Raw genomic sequence first — 18,934 nt, 5'->3', positions numbered from 1 at the left:
TTGAATAACTGCGCCCCCTGCTGTAAGATGTTGTAACCTACTTTGAGAGACCTAACTTAGCGTTAGTGCTCGCAGATTACACGATCTACCTGATAGTATTGTTTATTTCGTATTATTTTTTCTTTTAAAAATACATAAATAAATCGCATAAACAATTAAAATGTTAAGGTATTTAAAGTTTGACATTGAAAAAAACATTATTATTTGGAAGTGAATTTGACGAATCTGCTCATCTGTAGACCGTCGAAAAATTGGCGAATAAGGAAGTGTAGGCACAATCTGACATACATGGCGAATTAAGAGCTGTTTTGTGTTTGTTTTCAAAGATAACATGAGGCGCAAGAAACATTGAAGACTTCAGTGGAGCGGATGCATACTTAAGGTAGATTGATTTGGTGATTTGATCTGTTATTTGTGTCGTTGGAAGAAGTAAACATGCTACATGTAAACACCAGCTAGTGACTTCTAGTCGTCCCAGGTTGTTTCTTGGTTTTAACATCATTACACCTGATTAAAACACTATTTGTTTTTATTTACAGTGTGACAATTGATTGCTTTTAAGAAATAAAATACAATTTTAAAACAATGTAACACTATAACATGACTGTTGGCCTTGGAATTGCGTCTTCAAATGAACTATAGCATTAAGTTTATGGAGACTCGCCATCTTGCTAACGTTAGCCAGCCACCTGCTTCAACATAAACTTAATGTAATCTAATGTTCAACTGCTTTTGGGTCGTTCAGTCTGTAATCTATGTAACATTAGCCTGTCTGGAGAGAAACATTTTAAATCCTGACTTCATACCTCATAGTGTCTAGTGTGTGTGTCAGTGGTGGAAAGTGTACATTTACTCAAGTACTGTACTTAAGTACAATTTTGATGTACTTGTACTTTACTTGTACTGGAGTATTTCCTTATTTCAGTACTTTTACTTCTACTCCACTACATCTCAGAGTCAAATACTGTACCTTTTATTCCACTACAATTATTAGGAAGCTTTAGTTACTAGTTAAATTTTGATTACCGGACTTTTACTTGTAACAGAGTGTTTCTACATTGCAGTATTGATACTTTTACTTAAGTAAAATAAATTGACTACTTTTTCCACCATGGTGTGTGTGTGTGTGTGTGTGTGTGTGTGTGTGTGTGTGTGTGTGTGTGTGTGTGTGTGTGTGTGTGTGTGTGTGTGTGTAGGTGACACTATGTGCATGGAAGTCCATGGTGGTTGAAGAGCACCAAGCCCATATTGACTGACACTTAAATGCTATGGGGACAACCATGAGTGAGCCGTGCATCTACGACAAGCTGTCAGAGAGTATAGACATCCTCCGCCAGTCTGGCTATCGCTATGGCATGTCAGAGAGGGAGATCGAGAAGTTCATCAAGCAGGTGCTAGAGACCAACGAACCGAGAAGAGACCCTCCTCAGTTCCCCATCCTGCGAGCCACCATCAAGGTGCACTTCAGAGTGTTGAATGATTGTCCAGAATGTGTTCTGATGAGAAGAGCGCCATCGATATGCTCATGCAGTCACTGTCATTTTTGGCAACGGCTTAAAATGATCACTATAGCATTGGTTCTCAAAGTGGGGTCCGGGGACCCCCAGGGGTCCTTGAGGGAGTTCCAGGGGGTCCCCAGCTAAATGATAGATAGTTAGGAACCAAATTGACCCGTATGGATCTGTAACTCTGTTATTAACATTGATTTTACAATATAAATTGGGGTCCCAGAGATAGAAATGCCATTAGATGGGGGTCCATGGCCTAATGCATGTTCAACTGGGGGTCTTTGAAATTAAAATGGTTGAAAGTCACTGCTATAGTCTCGTAAAAATCTTCTCTTATGGGGGGCCTTGGCATATATTTTCAAATGGGGGTCCACGGGCTATAAAGTATCAATTTGGGGGTCCTTGACATGCACTACAGGAACAAACCGTATTCTTGTACTATTAGGTTGCGTCTAGTAAATCATTTGTTTCTACTAGGCACAGTGGCGGCTAGCCAACCAGAATCAGCATTTTATGTTTTTGAACTAATTGGATTGATAAATAATAAAATTGTATACGTTAATTTGATCACATTTGTCACATAAAAAAAGCAACAACTTGAACACAACTACAAAACTATCAACATGTCTATGTGCGTGCTTATAGTGATTTAGTGCTCCTTACTCTTTACCAGTGGTGGACACAGACAGTAGCAAAGTACATTTATTTGAGTACTGTACTTAAGTACGTATCTGTACTTTACTTAAGTATTTGTATTTTTGGATACTTGTGACTTTCACTCCACTACATTTCCCACGTCCTTTTGACTCCACTACATTTCTAAGAATGGAAAAGGTACATTATTAACCACTTAAGCGTTATTTCAAATGTAGTTTAAATAGCAGATCTACAACCTCACAACGTGTCACAGTGTTGTGAGGTTGTAGATCTTCTATTTTCACTATTGATATTTTCTGAAAATCTCTGAAATGTTTTTATAAAATCTCAAAAATGTAATACAGCAATGCATTGATATTAAAAAGAAATGTACTTAGTAACTCGTACCTTTTAACACCTAAGTATTTTTAAAAGCATGTGCTTAAGTGTTTTTAAAAGAAAGTTGGCTACTCCTGTAACTCCTTTAACTCAAGTACAAATTTGACAGAGCAACTTTCACTTGTAGTCAAGTTGAGTAATAGTTCACTAGGAGTGTACTTTGACTCAAGTAATGGTGTGGAGTACATTGTCCACCACTGTAATTCAGTGCATTTACTCTTTACTCCACAGTTTGTTGTAGCTGTGGGCTTTCTGCTAGTGGTGGTGCTGGCCTTCACCTATCCACAGAACCCTCCCCATCTGGGTCTGGTCAACCTGGGAGGACACAACTGGTCCTCGCCTCTCAGTCACATACGCCTGCTGTCTCTGCCTATTGCAAAGAAGTACAACTTGCAAGGTTTAAATGTTACACACACACACACACACACACACACACACACACACACACACACTCACAGTAATAAATTAACTTTGAGAGTGTAAAAATGGAAAGTTAAACTAACATGGAATTGTACTGTGCTCACACGCCCTTGTACTTCTACCCCTGTGAGGACGTTAGACTGACTGCATTCTTTCCCTAACCAACCTTCACCAATACAAGTCTAGGTTGTTTTTTGTTCTCAGAATGGACAACGCTAATATATCGTTTGGCAATATTGTCCAAATGAGTGATTAGCCACATTATAGATTCTGATGATTTGATTTGATTATGATTTTACCTTACTTAGTACTGCAAGCATATCTGGAATCCTAGGATCCTATTCCCATAATAGTGCACCTTGATTCCATGCACCTTGAGTAGGTGGTAGTGATGCGCGGGTCGGGTTTTTTCATGACCCGCCCCTCCCCTCCCCGCCACGGAACCCAACCCACCTCAACCTGCCCCGCAAACCCATATATAAATCTATGGCTCAACCCGCCCCGCGGTTCGTACCTATAATTCTGTAAAATCATGGTTAGAAAATAATCCCCAAGTGTATTCAAATTGTCTTATTGTTATTATTCTTATTCTTATTAGAAATAAAGACAAAAGAAGAGCATGTGATTTTTTTATTTATTTTTTGCGTGTGAGAGCGGCTGACCCGCTCACCCGCAGCCCGCATAATTGCCTCAAATTGAGGCTCGACCCACCCGCGCCGCGGGTTGACCCGCGGGTCCCGCGGGTTACGGGTCAACCCGCGCATCACTAGTAGGTGGAGTAATTAATTCTCAGTTTGAGGGTGCTAGTAACACCAGGATCAACACAGGAGTCATAATGGAAATGTCTCATACTGTCCCAATTATCTGAGATGATCTCATCCTAACCGTAATCCTAATCGTTCTTGAATGTGACTCCTTATTAACGCTTACTGATTATATCACATTTCTCTCCTACAGGCTTCCATGAGTGGTGGAGTGCAGGTGCTCTCCGACATAACCTAGTGAACTGTTCAGGCTGTGCTCAGGTCTCTTCTGTGCTGGAGGTCCCTGAGACCCTAAGAGAGACTGTGGCCCTACGTAGGGGCCCCCAGCCTGTACTGCTGAAGGTAATGACAACACAATGCATAGCCATGATGCAGTTATGTTAACCAAGTACATTTGCTTTTTGATGTACTTTAAAATGGCACATTGACACGGTTTTATATTGACACAGTGACACCGCCCCCCCCCCCCTTTTTGTTTTTTACAGTTTTACCTTTTTTTAACCTTTTTTTTTAAAGCTCCAATAGAGGATTCAAACAAAGATAACAAAGTAACATATTCTGGCGTTTCTGCCATAATCCTATCAATAGTACAATATCTAGAAGTTTGTGTTCTATCTTCTTCCAATGACTAGCAAGGTTGTACAAGAAAAGGACTGCTTCAACAGCATTAATTTTTAAAAATGAAAATCCTAAATGCCTTAATATGAACTATTCATTGCTTCTCTATTTTGTTTCTGATTTTAAACGGCTCCTTCTTGAGCCACGATAGGGTAATAAAATATATGAAAATAAAATAAAAGGGTTTCCTCATCTCATTAATACCACTGTCAAAGTCGTTTTGACATAAGTGTTGTGTTCAAAAATCACTGTTCAAGGTATCCCTTTGAGGGAAAACATTGTAATTTAGCATGTGGGGAACTTGATTCAACCAATAATGCAAATTGAGGAACGAAAAGACATCCATGCCAGAAAGGGAAGTTAACATGAAACTTTGGGAGAGTCTCTTTCTTTGGTGTTTCGCCCATGGGCGGACAGGGTTTTGAGGTTAGGTTTAGGCATAATTTCTGTGAGGTTAATATTAGGGTTAGGCATAGTGTTTGTGAGGTTAGGGTTGGGTTTAGGCATAGTTTTATTGAAGTTAAATGTCAGGGTTTAGACGCAATCAAGGCGAAACACCAAAGAAAGAGGGAGTCCCATGAAACTTTAGTCCAGTGTCCAGCCTTATAGTAAGTATAGGGTGACCGTATTTTCAACCCCCTAAACCGAGACCCTTAAATGAATGCGCATGTTCATGCTCACTCATCATGCGTAGTTGCGTACATGTATACACACCATAATCGTTGCATACAGGCAACAACTGATTGACACACATGTTCACGTATTCTGATTGGTTAGTTGATCATGTACATGATAAGCATCTATGCTATCACTGAAAATGGCTATTATTATTTTAATTATGCTGAAAACTGGGACAATTTGGTAGTGAATTTTTAAAAACTGTGCATTTGCGTGTTTTAGAGATATTTGTGCACAGAACTTGAAACCAACCAGGGCGTCTGGGCACCCTAATTAAGTAGCCAAAAAAAACAATGTTCTTTCTTTCTCCTTTTATGCATTCTTTCATCCCTCTCTGCTCCTGTACGCCATCCTGTCGGTCTGCCCAGGGAGGGAAGTCTTTTTGCCTGCAGAGACAGCAGCTGGAGGAACTCTACTCCGCCCATTCAGGCTCCATGTCCATTCTACTGGAGGAGGAGGACAGCTTACTGGCATATGAACAAGGCTTCCCCCAAGGGCCTGCCAACTTCACCCTGCTCTGGTAAATGTCCTTCACTTATTCATTTTCAGACTCATTTCTGTGAGTCTCCAAGCATGCTGTGATTATATTTTCTTGTATGTTTTTAAAGGAGAGTAGGCAGCTCACCCTGTATTTTGTTCTCTATTGACACATATTGTTTTTACGTTTTAAGCGAGAATGATGTCATGTTGTCTTCCAGTAATGAGTTCCTTAGCAGGCTTGCAAAAAGTGCCTATTGTTTTATACGACTCACACAGTCAGGAATGAAATCCTTTTACATTCTGTGTCTTACTTTAACTAGGAGGTTTAGCTTTGCAACCAGAGAAAAGGTACTGCGGTGGCTGTTCCCTAAAGCAGAGCTCTGTCCCCTGCTGGACAGTGCTGGTACTACACTACAGCGCTGCTTGGTCACTCACAGCACAAACACACAGAGCACGGTGAGTTTAGTATGTGTTTGCTTACTTTGGGGTTCACTCTGCATGCATGTTTTTGTGTCTGAGAGCGGTTTAAGATTTATATGTGTGATGCGAAAGTACAAAGTAAGCTTATGTGTCTGTGTCTGCTGCAGTGTTAAAAGTGGAACTTCTGACCACTTGCAACGGTGGTTTGCAACATTCTAAAACTGGACAGTCCACATCCAGGCTTCTTCCTTGATGCACAGACTCCAGTACCTGACAGCACAATTTCCATATTATATTGTAGACAACCAACTACCAATACTACTAGCAACTCCAGGCTATAGAATTTCCACAGCCAAGGGTTTTGTATAAATGTGTTGCCAATGTGAGACCTCTTTGCTCTGATTTGGCATCTCTGCGGGATATGGGAATGTAACAGTTGCAAGAGCAAGATAAACACAGAAATCATAATACTGGCCATGACCTATTATACATTCTGAAACGTGTTGCTTGGTATTTGGCACATCGAATCTCATGAGACTCAATAAGCCAGCCGGCACCAGCCGACCTGCGATGGGGTGATTCAGAATCAGACTGCCACAATTTTTCTGTGCAACATTCTAAACCTGTTTTGTCTCATGGTGAATCTTTGGTCTGAAGTAGGCTTCATGTTGTGTGTGTTCCAGGGGGTTGGCGTGCTGGGCTGGTTGGTGGTTGGAGAGGGGCTGCCCACAGTCCGTGTGCTCCCTGTCCACCGGTGTCAGAAACACTGCAGCTCCTTCAATCTCTGGCTAGGACCTGGAGACATGGGTAATACTTCACATACTGTATACACATACACGTTGTCACTGCACCTTGTGCAATAGAAGTAACATACTGTATATACAATGGCAGTTAGGTAAGTGGACTTAACCTCACTTAACCACACTATTGCAATCTAACCGTTTTGACCTTTTCTACTTTAACCTGACTAGTGTATGCTGATTCCCGCTACTGGCAGATGGAGCTCTTCCCTGGGAGGGGCCAAAACATAATCTGTGACGGTTCAGCCATTTGAAGAGGAGTCCTCTTACAATGTGGACAGTAAAGTTAAAAGGGAAAAGGGGGGGAGAGAGCAAGGACTTGGACATTCTTTACTTGGATGGAAGACCGCTCTCTCTTATCCACACTGCTGCCAGTTGGCTAAGAGATGTGTAATTTCTTGTTCAGGTGTATTGTGACTAATTAGAGTAGTTTGACCGTTATGGGAATGGACACAAAATGTGAAAGCTTAAAAACGAAAGGTTTCCCCACTTGCGTCTCTAAAAGCCCAAGTCTTAAAAGCCCATGTCTTAAAAATATTAAAATCTGTTCTTAAGAAATTTCTGGTGACTTAATTCCTATTACCAAAATCAATTCTGTAATACTAAACACTTCTGGTTGAATATTTCCTTAACTATTTCAAGTCTGACAGGATATAGTTCACTCTTTCTCAGAAAGTTGGATCAGGACCCAAAAGTCGGTCTTGAGCTGTTCTCACAGGGCCACGGACAAATGACTTTAATAGAGGATTATATTTTATTATTTAATAGACTGTATTTGATTCTGCCTTCATGGGCTGTGCAAAACTGAGATCCCATTTTGAAACCAGTTGAGCATTCCTGATCTAGGTAATGGAATGCCTTGTCTCACATTTGGGTATATTGTACTTTCTTTTGGAGATGGCTGGGATGATTTATGATGCATTTGTATCGTGGAACAGGTGGCCTTTGTGTCCCATTGAGAAGAGTGGGAAGATAAGTCATCTGTGGTCTGGAAGTGCACAAAATAAATTCTACATTGGAAAATGGCTCATATGACATTGTGGCACTGCTCATGCAAATACCTGTTTCACAATATGTCAGGTTTAAAGTTATAGAGATGAATATGTTTTTTTTGTGTGTGTTAATGGTGTGGTTTGTCAGCAGTTGAATTCATGTTCCTTTCAGCTATGATTGGCTGTGCTAGTGCCATGGCTTTTAAGGGGATCTCTGTTATTTCAAAGTTGGGTGCCTCTCAGCCTATACATTTTGTCAAATTTATTTGCTAATTGTCATTGCTTTTCTGTCTGTCATCCTTTTGCCTGTAAAAGCACTTTATTGAGCCAGTATTTAATTGTCACATTCAGTTATTTGGTTCTTTAATAGAATTTTGCCAATCACTCTTAATTTATCTGCATTTTTAATGACTTTGAAGTTGATTTTGTAACTTATTGTGATCAACGAACTGCATTTGTTGTTTAAGCTGAGCAACAATATTTACAAGTCATAAAATCCTAAGGTGTTGTATTAAAGACACAAAACAAGCAGATTAAAATGTATGTTTTGATAAAATCGTTTTATTCTATTAAAAATAAATTACTGGAGTTCAGGTAGAGTAAACCACCCACAAAACGAATTGTGGTAGCTATACTGGATTGCCAAAAAACCTAAGCATATTTTAAACTATAGCTGTGACACAGTCACAGACGTTGGCTTACAACTGAACTAGTCAGTAGGAGTGCAGGTAATTTGTAAGTGAACTACCCATAAAATAGTTTGAGGGAGATGCTGTATTAAATGTGAAACATTACTAACCCACTTCTCAGATGTACAGTATATTAATGTCTTATGGAATGACAAAAGATGCTAAATGACAAGAAATAAAGAATATTTTGTTGAAATGGTCAAACAATACAAAATAATCCTTTAAAGATTTTAACAGCCACTTAACAGATGGATGAATTCTGAAATTATAATTCATAATGCAGTTATACCACTATTATAATGCTTTATTTGATAATATTTGTGGTTTATTCCGACTCAAATCAAAATAATTGCCAAGATAGTCGGGTCATAAAACTTGCAGAGCTGGAACTAGGTCACAGATACATGAAATGGAAATGAAACTTGTTTACCGTCTAATTTAAAAGCAAAGTGGAAGCTCCTTTTCCTGTCAGCAAAACCATTTCCTGAATGAATACTGTTCATGAGTCCAGCTTTTCTTAAAATTGACATTGTGGTGATTTTGTAATATGAAATCATTACACATAATGCCAAATCTTCCATTAATTTCACCGTCTAATATTACCTTCTTTAACATTTTGACAAGGTTGCTCTATAAATATATACTGTCTTGTACTGTACAAGTGTTTGTAAAGCACAGAGAATGAATTTCATTGTGAAAATCTTCAATCCAATTGGCCCTTCAGAACAAAGGAGACCATTAAGCTTATATTGCATGTAGGTTTGTCAAGAATGTTGTTGGCTTCAGTCCTTGTTGACCGGGCTGCTTAAATTGTTGTCTGTAGTCTGACTGCTCTGACTTCCTTGCTGGTCTTCTCCACATACAAAATATAGTTTCCATATCTTCTGGTAGGCCAACTTGATCTTTTTGATTTTTAATGGATACACCACTGGGTTGACAGCTGAGTTAGCATGGGACAGCAGGATGCCAATGTAGAATGCTGCGTTGGGTATGTTTGTTGTCTTAGAAAAGTAGGTCATACAGTTCATGATGTGTAGAGGGAGCCAACCAAGGGCGAAAATGGCCAAGACTAGAGACAGAGATCCTGCTAGGCGTCTCTCTTTCTGTAGGTAGGCATGAGACTGGGAACCGCTTCCTGGTCCTTCTCGGAGATGCCTCCGGATGGTACAGAAGATGTAGCAGTACAGTATGGTCATAACCAGTAAGGGTGTCAGCGTGCAGAGGAAGAAGTTGAAGTAAACCAGATATGAGTATGGAATAACGGCTACGAACTCGCAGACAATAGTAGATGAGTTTGCTGATAGAGGCTTGGAGAGAGTTTCATGATTGTACCATCCAAACATCGGGGTGAAACTCAGCAGTATGGCCACAAGCCAGCACACAGCCACCACCAGCCAAGACCGTCTTTGTGTTACAGCACTTTTGTACCTGTACAGAAGAGAATTGTTGGTATGATAATATGCTGTCCACACGGTCATGAAAACAATTAAGCAGCTGTTAGGCAGTTTGTCTGTGTGGAGGAGAAGATGCTATATGTACCCTTAGGTGGCCATGAACTGTCTAACCCTGTTACATTTGTTTCCCTGTAAATGAATATTCATTTGTGGATTCAAATAAAACATTTAAGTGTGTGTGTGTGTGTGTGTGTGTGTGTGTGTGTGTGTGTGTGAGTAAACTAAATAAACTTGCAGTGCTATAAGTGTACAACAGGGTCCTGCACATCTACTGTTTTCATGGGTGAAACTGGTTATGCTGCAGATCAGAGACTGCTCACCTGAGAGGCATGAAAACACGGAGGTAGCGATCCACAGCGATTGCCAGTAGAGACAAAACTGATGCCACTGTCAGCAGGATCACCACACAGTTGAGGAAAAGACACGAGAGGAACGAGGTCTTTGGCCGCCCATTCACCACCACAGCGATCGGTATGGTCACACAGCCCACCATGAAGTCAGCCATAGCCAGAGAGGCTATAAAAAAGAAGGTGGGCTGCCATAGGTGTTTACTGGAACCCACTGCCCAGATCACCAACATGTTACCCAAACAGCAGCCAATGGCTATCAACACTTCCAGTGCTGTGTAGAGCATTATTCCCAGATCCACTGTGTCACCTATCACACTGTTAGGACCAACAACAGTGTTGTTGATCACTGGCATGATGGGCATCCTGAGAAGTGACTAAGCAGAGTAGTGCAGTGCCTCTTATCGTCTTGTGCAACTTATGAGGAAGTTTCAGTCTCACTGCTTTGCCTTTTCGTTCATTCTGAGCTCACATTGCTCATTTGTGTGCAGGCGTTGATATGGAAATGTGTATTATTTTGAGATGTGTTGGACTGCACATGAATTTTGTTTTGTTTATCACAGATAAGTATTTGCATTTGTTATAATAATCATAAAACATTTGTTTTTTTCAAGCTGTGAATGAGAAGCTGAACAAATGTTGCTTTAACGCTTTATGAAAAAGATGCACATTTAGGAAATCCAATAAGCTAGAATATTTAAATATTATTTTTATATTTCTTATTTGTGCTATTCGAGTTAAGCATTTTTATTTATTGCTTTGTTTTATTTATATTTTATTTTATTAACAACTCTTTCCTGAGTGCTAGATACCGATCTCTTTCTGAATACTTTCCCAAATGGCAATGACAAAATCTGTTTATAAGGAAACTCACATAATAGCATTTCCTTTTCCAAAAATAAACCATAAGTAGCGATTCCAGCAAATGAAAAGGTATCTTGTGATTAAACTGGTAGAATATTGACAGGCAAAGTTATGAACCACAGACGGCCAAAAGTCTGCACGATAAACAGCAAGTAGGGATTTTATTCACTCTCATTATATCACACTCATCATCTCTGAGCTTGCATTTCTTGGGTTAATGGGAAATGGGTTATTCAGTATGTATTTCCCTTTGCTGAGATTAAGTTATTTATTGTGTATGTGTGGTTTTGATTATTACTTTCATTTGCATATAATTATTGTTTTGGTTTAGTTTGTTATTTTGAGTGATTTGTGTTGCATGTTTTGTTTAACCCCATATCCGCTGATTTGGTGCCAAACTCTAGCTCTAATTAGTAAAGACCTTCACCTGGAAAAATGGTGTGCACCAGGGTGTGGGAGAGACGACGTGATAAGGCAAAGTTAAAAGGAGAGTGAAGCAGGCAGCAACAGAGGGAAGGAGGCGCAGAGACAAGGAGAGTGAGGACCGAGGTCTGGCAAGAGAGAGAACAGCTAAAATAGTTCAGAGGCTGGGTGGACGGGGACGAGGACGGGGATGGGGACGGGGATGGGGATGGGGACACCACAGCCGGGGAAAAAGGCCATGCTGCGTGAAGGACATTCCGTGTGACACTGGCTTGAGAATGTTGCATGGTAATAGGCGGGGAGTGCTTTGTTCGCCTGTTGGGGGCCCAGTCTATGGGAGGCTGCAAAGGAGAGAGACGGCAATGTCATACAAGAGACAGAGATGCCAACAGAAAGACGCCAAGGTAAGAGAGACGCCAAGGAGTGGGGGAACGCGACACCAGAAGCGGGCATGGAGGACCACCCGAGAAGGAGATGCTGACCAAGTGCTACACATGAACCAACTGTAGCAGTAGAGCAGTAACGCTTTGCCTGGCTGGTGAGTAGCCGGACACCGTAGCACTCAGTTTGGAGTGTCGTGCAAATGGGCATTGGTGGTCGTGTGTATGGGTATGGGAGATCTGGCTCGCTCTTTGTGTTCCGCAGGGACTCGTGGATGTTGGTGTGATGACTTCCCCAGACCGATGCCTGGACTAGCTGGCCCCTGCCATATATTTTATTCTATTGTTGCTTTTAGTATTATAGTTTTAGTTGGGTGCCTGCTTATGGTGTTTTATTTTACTGTTGTGGCATTTTGGTTTTAGATCTCCACTGTACAAGGGGTTTATTTAACCTTTCCATTTCCAGTTCCAGGCTCAGGAGGTAGAGCGGTCCCTTAGGAAACGGAATGTTCCCGGTTCGATCCCTGACTCCCCCTGGTTCAGTGTCTTGAGCAAGACACTGAACCCCAAACTTTCCCTGATGAGCGGGTTGGTGCCTTGCATGGTTTCCTCCTCCTTCTGTGTGTGAATGGGTGAATGTAATGCACTTTGGATACAGCTGCTACATAAATGTACCATTACCATTTATAAATGCACAATTTATTTAATGTTGCTCTTCCTGTGGTTAAACAAACCTGTGGTTTTAGTATCTGAAGACCTTTCCTTGCACGAAACAGGTGTAGTCGGTTGGTGTTTTTCAAGTATTTATTTAGAAGCACATGCACTTACACTAAGCACAAGCAGCAACAGCATGGCAGAGTAGCAAGATATGATGATGGGTGCAGAAATATATGGAAGTAATTGTAGCCTACTTCAAATTTCTTTCGTTAAATGTATTTAACAAATATGAACTTGGTATTGCATGGCTTTCCGTTTTAATTATTTTATTATGCCTTTATGTGTAGTGTTTATTGGGGTTTATGTGCATATGTTTGCTATACACTTTGTGAGCAGAGCACCCCTCTTCATTTCCCCCATTAAGTTGAATGCAGTTGAATTATGAATACAAATTGTTCCTACAAAATAGGGCATAAGTGGTTGAATGTGGCTGTCACGGGGCATCTTAATGAGGATTAATGAGGATCCACCAGTCACACATACCTTAAAGAATAACAATTTACTGAAGCATAAACCTCAACCACACTCACAAATGTTGATTTTGTCACAAAACTTCAAGCTGACACCTCAAAATTCCTTGATGCCATTTTTGTTAACTTATGACTCATATAATCAATAGTTATATTGTATATATATATATATTAGCACTATATAAATATGTTTTATTAATTCATTAAAAAAAGTAATTAGCTCTATTATGCATTATTATATGAATGCAAAGATAATGAGAAAATTAAAATGGAAAGAATTGTGTCTAGAGATGTGAAACATTGAATTGTAGCTACTTTATTGTAGCTACTGTATTTCTTTTTAATTGTGTGTTCTGTCTTGTCTGCACAAGTTTGCCTTGCACCATGTCATACCACATGTGGCAGTTTTGAAGTTATTTTTTTTTGCTATAACAGCTATATAACACTGACTAGTTTTCCCACAATAGACTGTGTATGTGGAGCACCATATTATGATGGTAAAGGCATGGACACCATGCTTTACGACACAAGGTACAATAAAAGTGAGTTAGTGCCTTGTCACGGACCCACTAATGCACGTTGGATTTAATCTCCGCTTCTGTAGCCTGCTGCCTGCCCTAGAGCCGTGATTCTGGAGCTAAAGCTACACTTCCAAAGCCAAAAAATCCTACAGCATTTATTAGAAGATGCATAGATTATTAAAGTCATGGTTTATGACAGCCATCTTTAATTTTGAAAGGCAGAGACTAGACCTTGACAGTGGAATTGCATTGTTTGGGTACAGCTTGTGTCCAAGTGTATTATCTGTCAGCTACTGAAATTCCAAATCACTGCAATAGGAAAATTAACTTGGACCCATTTAGAATGTTTATGTTGTCAAGTGTGAAAATATCTATGGAAATGTGTATTTTAAAATCTCTCATATTCTATGACATTAGATTCTGATTCCAATACAGCCTAAATCTCTCCCCTTCCGGTGGACCACCATGGTGCAATTTCCAAACTGATTAAAATATAAGTCAATAATTAGAAACTATCTATATTGATTCATTTCTTCCTTTCATAAATTCAAAAGAAAAAAGGCAATTCCCGCTTACACTTATCACACTCGTTTCGATCAGAAGATCTTTTTCGTCTTAAGAAATTGCTTACACGTGTGGGAATTGACAATTTTCTTTGGAATTGGATCTTCTCTGGAAAACACCTTTGTGGTACGGCGATCCGCCTAGAAAGCAGGCACTTTCCAGACCATAATGCAATCTCACTGCTGGAGAAGACAGAACCTCCTATGGGAGTTGTAGCCGCTGTTCTTTTTCTGGTGGCCTTCTCATCCTCCAGAAAGAAAGAACAACTATTAGAATCGGGTCAGATCTCTAGGTTACCACTAGTTTAGCTTTTGTGTGACTCGGAGAGACTCCAGTTTGCTTCTGTGACACCAAGGTCATGCTGACTGTCCGTAGTACTTCTGGACCGCTGGACACTCTTCCTGTTGTACTAGATGATCACTGTACTGGTGGGAGAGTCAACATTACCAGTATTCCTTTCTGGTCGGTAATGCCGGTAAGTGAAATCGAAGGCTGCCATTTGGGCTACCCACAGTTGTTCAGTGGCATCTAACTTGAGGGTTTGAAAGTAAGTATTATTGTCGATATAAATGCACTTACAGTCTTCAACAAATTCTCGGAATCTCTCAAGGAATTTCATAGAGCTGTAATTCTCCATGTTGGTCTCAGAACTACGTATTGAACAACTGGCATAGGCCACTGACTTTAACTTGCCCTGTTGTTCTTATGAAAGGATAGGCCCTAACGCTTAGCATCGACCGCTAAGACAAAGGGCTTGGTGAAGTCAGTGAAAGCTAAAGTGCACTTGTGGACATCCTTTTCAAGTCATTGAAGCTTTGCTCGCACTCCTCAGTTCGCATATTGGGCAGTACTGCAGCTCACCTTGTTCTGCTTTCTTTGGCGATTTTACATTTGCTGCAAGGGTGCAGCTACAGTAACTGTGCAAAACCCTTTACAAAGAGATGGTAATAATAGCCATGTTTGATGGAGAAAATGTACCTGTGTTTGTTCTATAGGTGGGTGTTACCAGATCGTTGTTTATGCTCCCTCTAGTATTGTGGCTGTCGCTAATCGTTTGGAGGGCAAAGTCGCATTGACTATTTTGAAAGCCAATCCCATTTTTCATTGTTTAACCCTACCCTCTACCCTGAGCCATCCTAGGCTAGCAAAATGGGTGGGAAAAAAGTGGGTCGTGGGCCCCAGGCCGAGAAGTAGTCAAATCAGTTTGTTTTGGGAGGTTTGAAGCTTGGTGACATTGAGATGTTGGAGTACCAGGAGGTGCAAACATAGTCAAAGTGCCATTGAATGAGGGCTCTGGCAAGAGTCCTGAGAGCACTTTTGTTGACAAAAGAGGAAATTCTGCCCAAAAATCTTGTTCTTTGATTAACTTCTTTGATCACTTTTGTTGCTTTTGTTTTTGTCAAGAATACAGCCCAAATAGGATCTCTTCTTTGCTAGAGATTACTGTGTCATCAACTCAAACCTTGAAATCATTTACATTTATGTTACTCAGGGAATGTTTATTAGCTGCCTTCAAAGCCAACCACCCACATGATCAAAGTTTATGGATTATGGTTATGAGAGCTCTTATCCCTTCCTAACCCCCATTGTGTGAGAGGCCACCTACATCAACATCAGCCCCACAGTGTTGAAGCTCAGCCTGAGTTTGCGCCGAAGGTGTCTCACCCTCATCCGGCTTCCTGTGGCAGTGGCAAGAAAGAAATTGAGGGATGTTGCCTGTCAATAATCTTCCACTCCTCCTGCAATGATGTTATTGCAGGCTAACATAGGAAGAGGAGGAACCATGCAGCTCTTTCAAGATGGTTAAGATGGTATCTGACTGCTCCTGCTCTGCCATTGAATGAAATCTAATCTCTGTTTTTGCTTCCCCCTCCAAATGGTCATAAAGTAAGAGGGCCTTCTCTTTGGCAGTCATATTGTTATCTCTCAGACATGACTCTACATTCTCTATCCAATCATGAATTGATAGCTCAATAGTCTCGCATGGCCAGACTGATGCCTCCCACAATTTTCAAATGTTTCCGGTCATACAGTCTGGGACTCGGAAGCTCTGATTGCTCATGACTGCTCATGATTAAAATATAAAGCGGATGTGAAGCCTCCTCCACACTTCCGTTTCGTCTTTACAGTCGCGCAAATTTATCCTAATATAAATCAAAATCATCTAAGCATATATAGCTTGATGCTAAGCAGAATTTTGCGTGAACGGAAGTGCCAGCATCCTCTCTCGGATTTCGGGAGGTGTAGTTCCAGACTCTATATAGCATTCAGAGATTGTATAATAGTTGTCTGGCTACGCGAGACTAATAGCTCAAGAACCTAGAAGTGGGGGCACTTCCTCTCCCTTTGAATGTAGACAAAACATTCAGCTTGTGGCGCAAGCAAGTTTGGTGAAGCCAAATTGCTACTGGGGTAACCCCTAGCCTTATTATCAGCCTGAAGCTGCATGGAGCTTCAGTCTGAAATTGGCTCCAGTGTTGAAGATATGAAATTTCCTTAAACGAATCACAAGAGATCCAAGGATCCGCCTACATCTGACGTCATCGCACAGCTTGCTTTAGCAGATATTCGCTGATTGGCTTGTCGTTAGACTCACCCCCACCTCCGACTCTCATTGGACGGTACTTTTTGTGCCGAATAAATCCTAGGTTCACATTTCAACACCAGCCCAAGAGGGGCAGTCCACTCAGAGAGGGGGCGGGGTCTATGGTCTGGAACCAGGCTAGGTAACCCCAGCATTAGTAGTGGTAGCAGGAGTATTAGTACCTGTATTTAAACTGGCGCCTCTTCCTTGAACGAGTTGCTCATTAGCCATTCATAGCTGCAGTACCTCCTTGTTCAGAGCCAAAAGTTCCTCCATTTCCTGATCCACACAGTCAGCTCAGCGGCACGATTTATGACTTTGCTACAGTGAGACAAAAAAAGTAGAATACAATAGAAAACAAAAGGAACTCCAGCTCCAGCTACGGTTTCTATTTCAACAAAATAAAGTAAACCCAAAATATTTACAAAAAATGTAGGCCTCGTTGAGAATCCTGCCGACTATGCCAAATATGTACTGCCTGGTACTGAATATCCCTGAGTACGCCAGCTCCCGGGGCAGGAGGAAGGAACCCTTAAACCAGGCGTCAGCAACTAAGCTTGGCCTTTGGCCAATTTAGTATTAGATGGCAGGCCAGAACACATATAAGGCTAATTTATTAAATTGATAGTAAAATATATTTTATGGAACTCCGCAACAGACCACCTTATAAGACATAGGCCTACATTGGTGGGAGATGCAGAGAAATAATGATAAAATAAATTTGCTGTAATACGTGGCATAATAAACTACACTGAAAGATAGGCCACTTGTCCAAATTGGAAGCATCAAATCGTATCTATATATTTGGTTGTTATTAACAATTTGAATCGCATCGCACTGACCCGAACGAAACGAGGGACGTACCAATACACACACACACACACACACACACACACACACACACACACACACACACACACACACACACACACACACACACACACACACACACACACACACACACACACACACACACACACACACACACGTCCAGGACGTATTTCCATTGTGGTCCTGACATAAAAACATGACAAATACAACAAGTACACGCACAAGCACACACACACATGAACGCACACATTTATGCTGGGACAGTTCCCCCCAACATTTAAAGATTTTCCAGACATGTTCAACAAAAAACTACCTCTTTGTGCTTGTGTTCTACTTTCAGATAAAGAATAATGTAGCTATATTTAGCTTATCTTAAAACCAACGTTTCGCCACACTGTCTTCATTATCTCTTGTGATCTACTTCAAATCAACAGCAAAGTAAGTAAACAATAAATAACCTTAGGTACGGCCATGTGGCCCATAGGGCAGGAGCCTATCTTCTGTTTCTGTAGCTTGTTCTTATAGCTGTGTCGCTGTGCAACACCATCATACAACAAAGTACAATAGGGCTTTGAGAGTAACTTATTAGAGTTGTTGTTAATAAAGTAACAATATTCTGACTATCTGTGGAGAGAAGTGTTTTGCACATCAAGAAATGAATGGATGTTTGAATTGTTCAAATTGTCCCTTGATCTATTTCGAGGCCTGTCCTGTACTACCACCTCTGCTCTACACAGTGATAATTTAACTCAGAAGAGTGTGTACAAATTGAACATTTGGTTCCATTTGTACACTCTCAAAGTAAAATGTTGTTTACTGTGTAAGTTATATAGAAGCTGAGATAATAGGAAATCCTCATTTTGAGGTGCAATTTGCAAAAGTCCAAGATGGACGCCATATTGACATGGGACAATATAAATCTCCCACAAAATTGAACAAACAAAATTAGGTGCCATGTTTCCTACTTTATATTGATGCTGCATAATTAGAAGATAAATCAATAAGGACAGTGTAGATGAGCCTTGACACTGAATTCACACCGAATATCTGCATTGTAGGATTAATTCCGCTAAATGGGCGTGTCTAAGGTATGAGTGACATACACTCCCGTAAATAAGTGAGTTGTGGGCCAGCATGGCTCTGCTGCTCTGGGTGGCTCGAAGCCAACGGCTGTGCCTGTCAGGAGAGCTCCCAGGCACAGGCAGGCAGGAAAAGTGCAGCCACTCAATGCTCATCTCTGGCAGCTTTTTTGTAAATTACATATATAATTTAGGCAGGAAATGGACTCTCTATTAATTTCATATCTACAACTGCTAGTTTAAAACCTTGTTATCAATGTTCGGTACTTCCATACAGTAGTCTGTTTCTGTCCATC

The 18,934-nt window shown here is 40.7% G+C and overlaps 2 protein-coding genes across 3 annotated transcripts; one reads left to right on the top strand and one right to left on the bottom strand.

Annotated features, from left to right (window-relative positions):
* Window positions 1-55: 55 nt before the first annotated feature.
* cUnh6orf89 (chromosome Un C6orf89 homolog) lies at window positions 56-7,281 on the top strand. 2 transcript variants are annotated; one of them, XM_084062919.1, is made up of 8 exons: window positions 56-384; window positions 1,191-1,457; window positions 2,775-2,940; window positions 3,921-4,069; window positions 5,392-5,543; window positions 5,824-5,959; window positions 6,607-6,730; window positions 6,895-7,281. In XM_084062919.1, exons 2-8 carry the CDS (start codon window positions 1,269-1,271, stop codon window positions 6,975-6,977), a joined length of 999 nt encoding a protein of 332 aa, XP_083919045.1. In that variant the 5' UTR covers window positions 56-384; window positions 1,191-1,268; the 3' UTR covers window positions 6,978-7,281. The 2 variants fall into 2 exon arrangements, with proteins under 2 accessions (XP_083919045.1, XP_083919044.1); XM_084062918.1 differs by having other exon boundaries at window positions 57-382; window positions 1,197-1,457.
* A 906-nt stretch (window positions 7,282-8,187) lies between these two features.
* LOC311049365 (adenosine receptor A1-like) lies at window positions 8,188-10,534 on the bottom strand. The gene is made up of 2 exons (XM_084062921.1): window positions 10,179-10,534; window positions 8,188-9,832 (listed from the first exon to the last, which is right to left on the bottom strand). The coding sequence occupies exons 1-2, from the start codon at window positions 10,490-10,492 to the stop codon at window positions 9,187-9,189; spliced, it is 960 nt and encodes a 319-aa protein (XP_083919047.1). The 5' UTR covers window positions 10,493-10,534; the 3' UTR covers window positions 8,188-9,186.
* Window positions 10,535-18,934: the final 8,400 nt, after the last annotated feature.

This window comes from Gymnoscopelus microlampas (assembly GCF_963454915.1).
Source record: "Gymnoscopelus microlampas genome assembly, chromosome: 7".
NCBI lineage: Eukaryota > Metazoa > Chordata > Actinopteri > Myctophiformes > Myctophidae > Gymnoscopelus > Gymnoscopelus microlampas.
This window is presented reverse-complemented; position numbering and strand designations above follow the sequence as displayed.

Bases quoted from the DNA above. Each gene is read 5' to 3' on its own strand.
- cUnh6orf89 (XM_084062919.1), top strand. From the start codon at position 1,269: ATGGGGACAACCATGAGTGAGCCGTGCATCTACGACAAGCTGTCAGAG. The intron at 1,458-2,774 runs GTGCACTTCAGA...TTTACTCCACAG, and splicing joins TCCTGCGAGCCACCATCAAG to TTTGTTGTAGCTGTGGGCTT. The intron at 6,731-6,894 runs GTAATACTTCAC...TAACCTGACTAG, and splicing joins GCTAGGACCTGGAGACATGG to TGTATGCTGATTCCCGCTAC.
- LOC311049365 (XM_084062921.1), bottom strand. From the start codon at position 10,492: ATGCTCTACACAGCACTGGAAGTGTTGATAGCCATTGGCTGCTGTTTG. The intron at 9,833-10,178 runs GTGAGCAGTCTC...TCTTCTGTACAG, and splicing joins CGTGTTTTCATGCCTCTCAG to GTACAAAAGTGCTGTAACAC.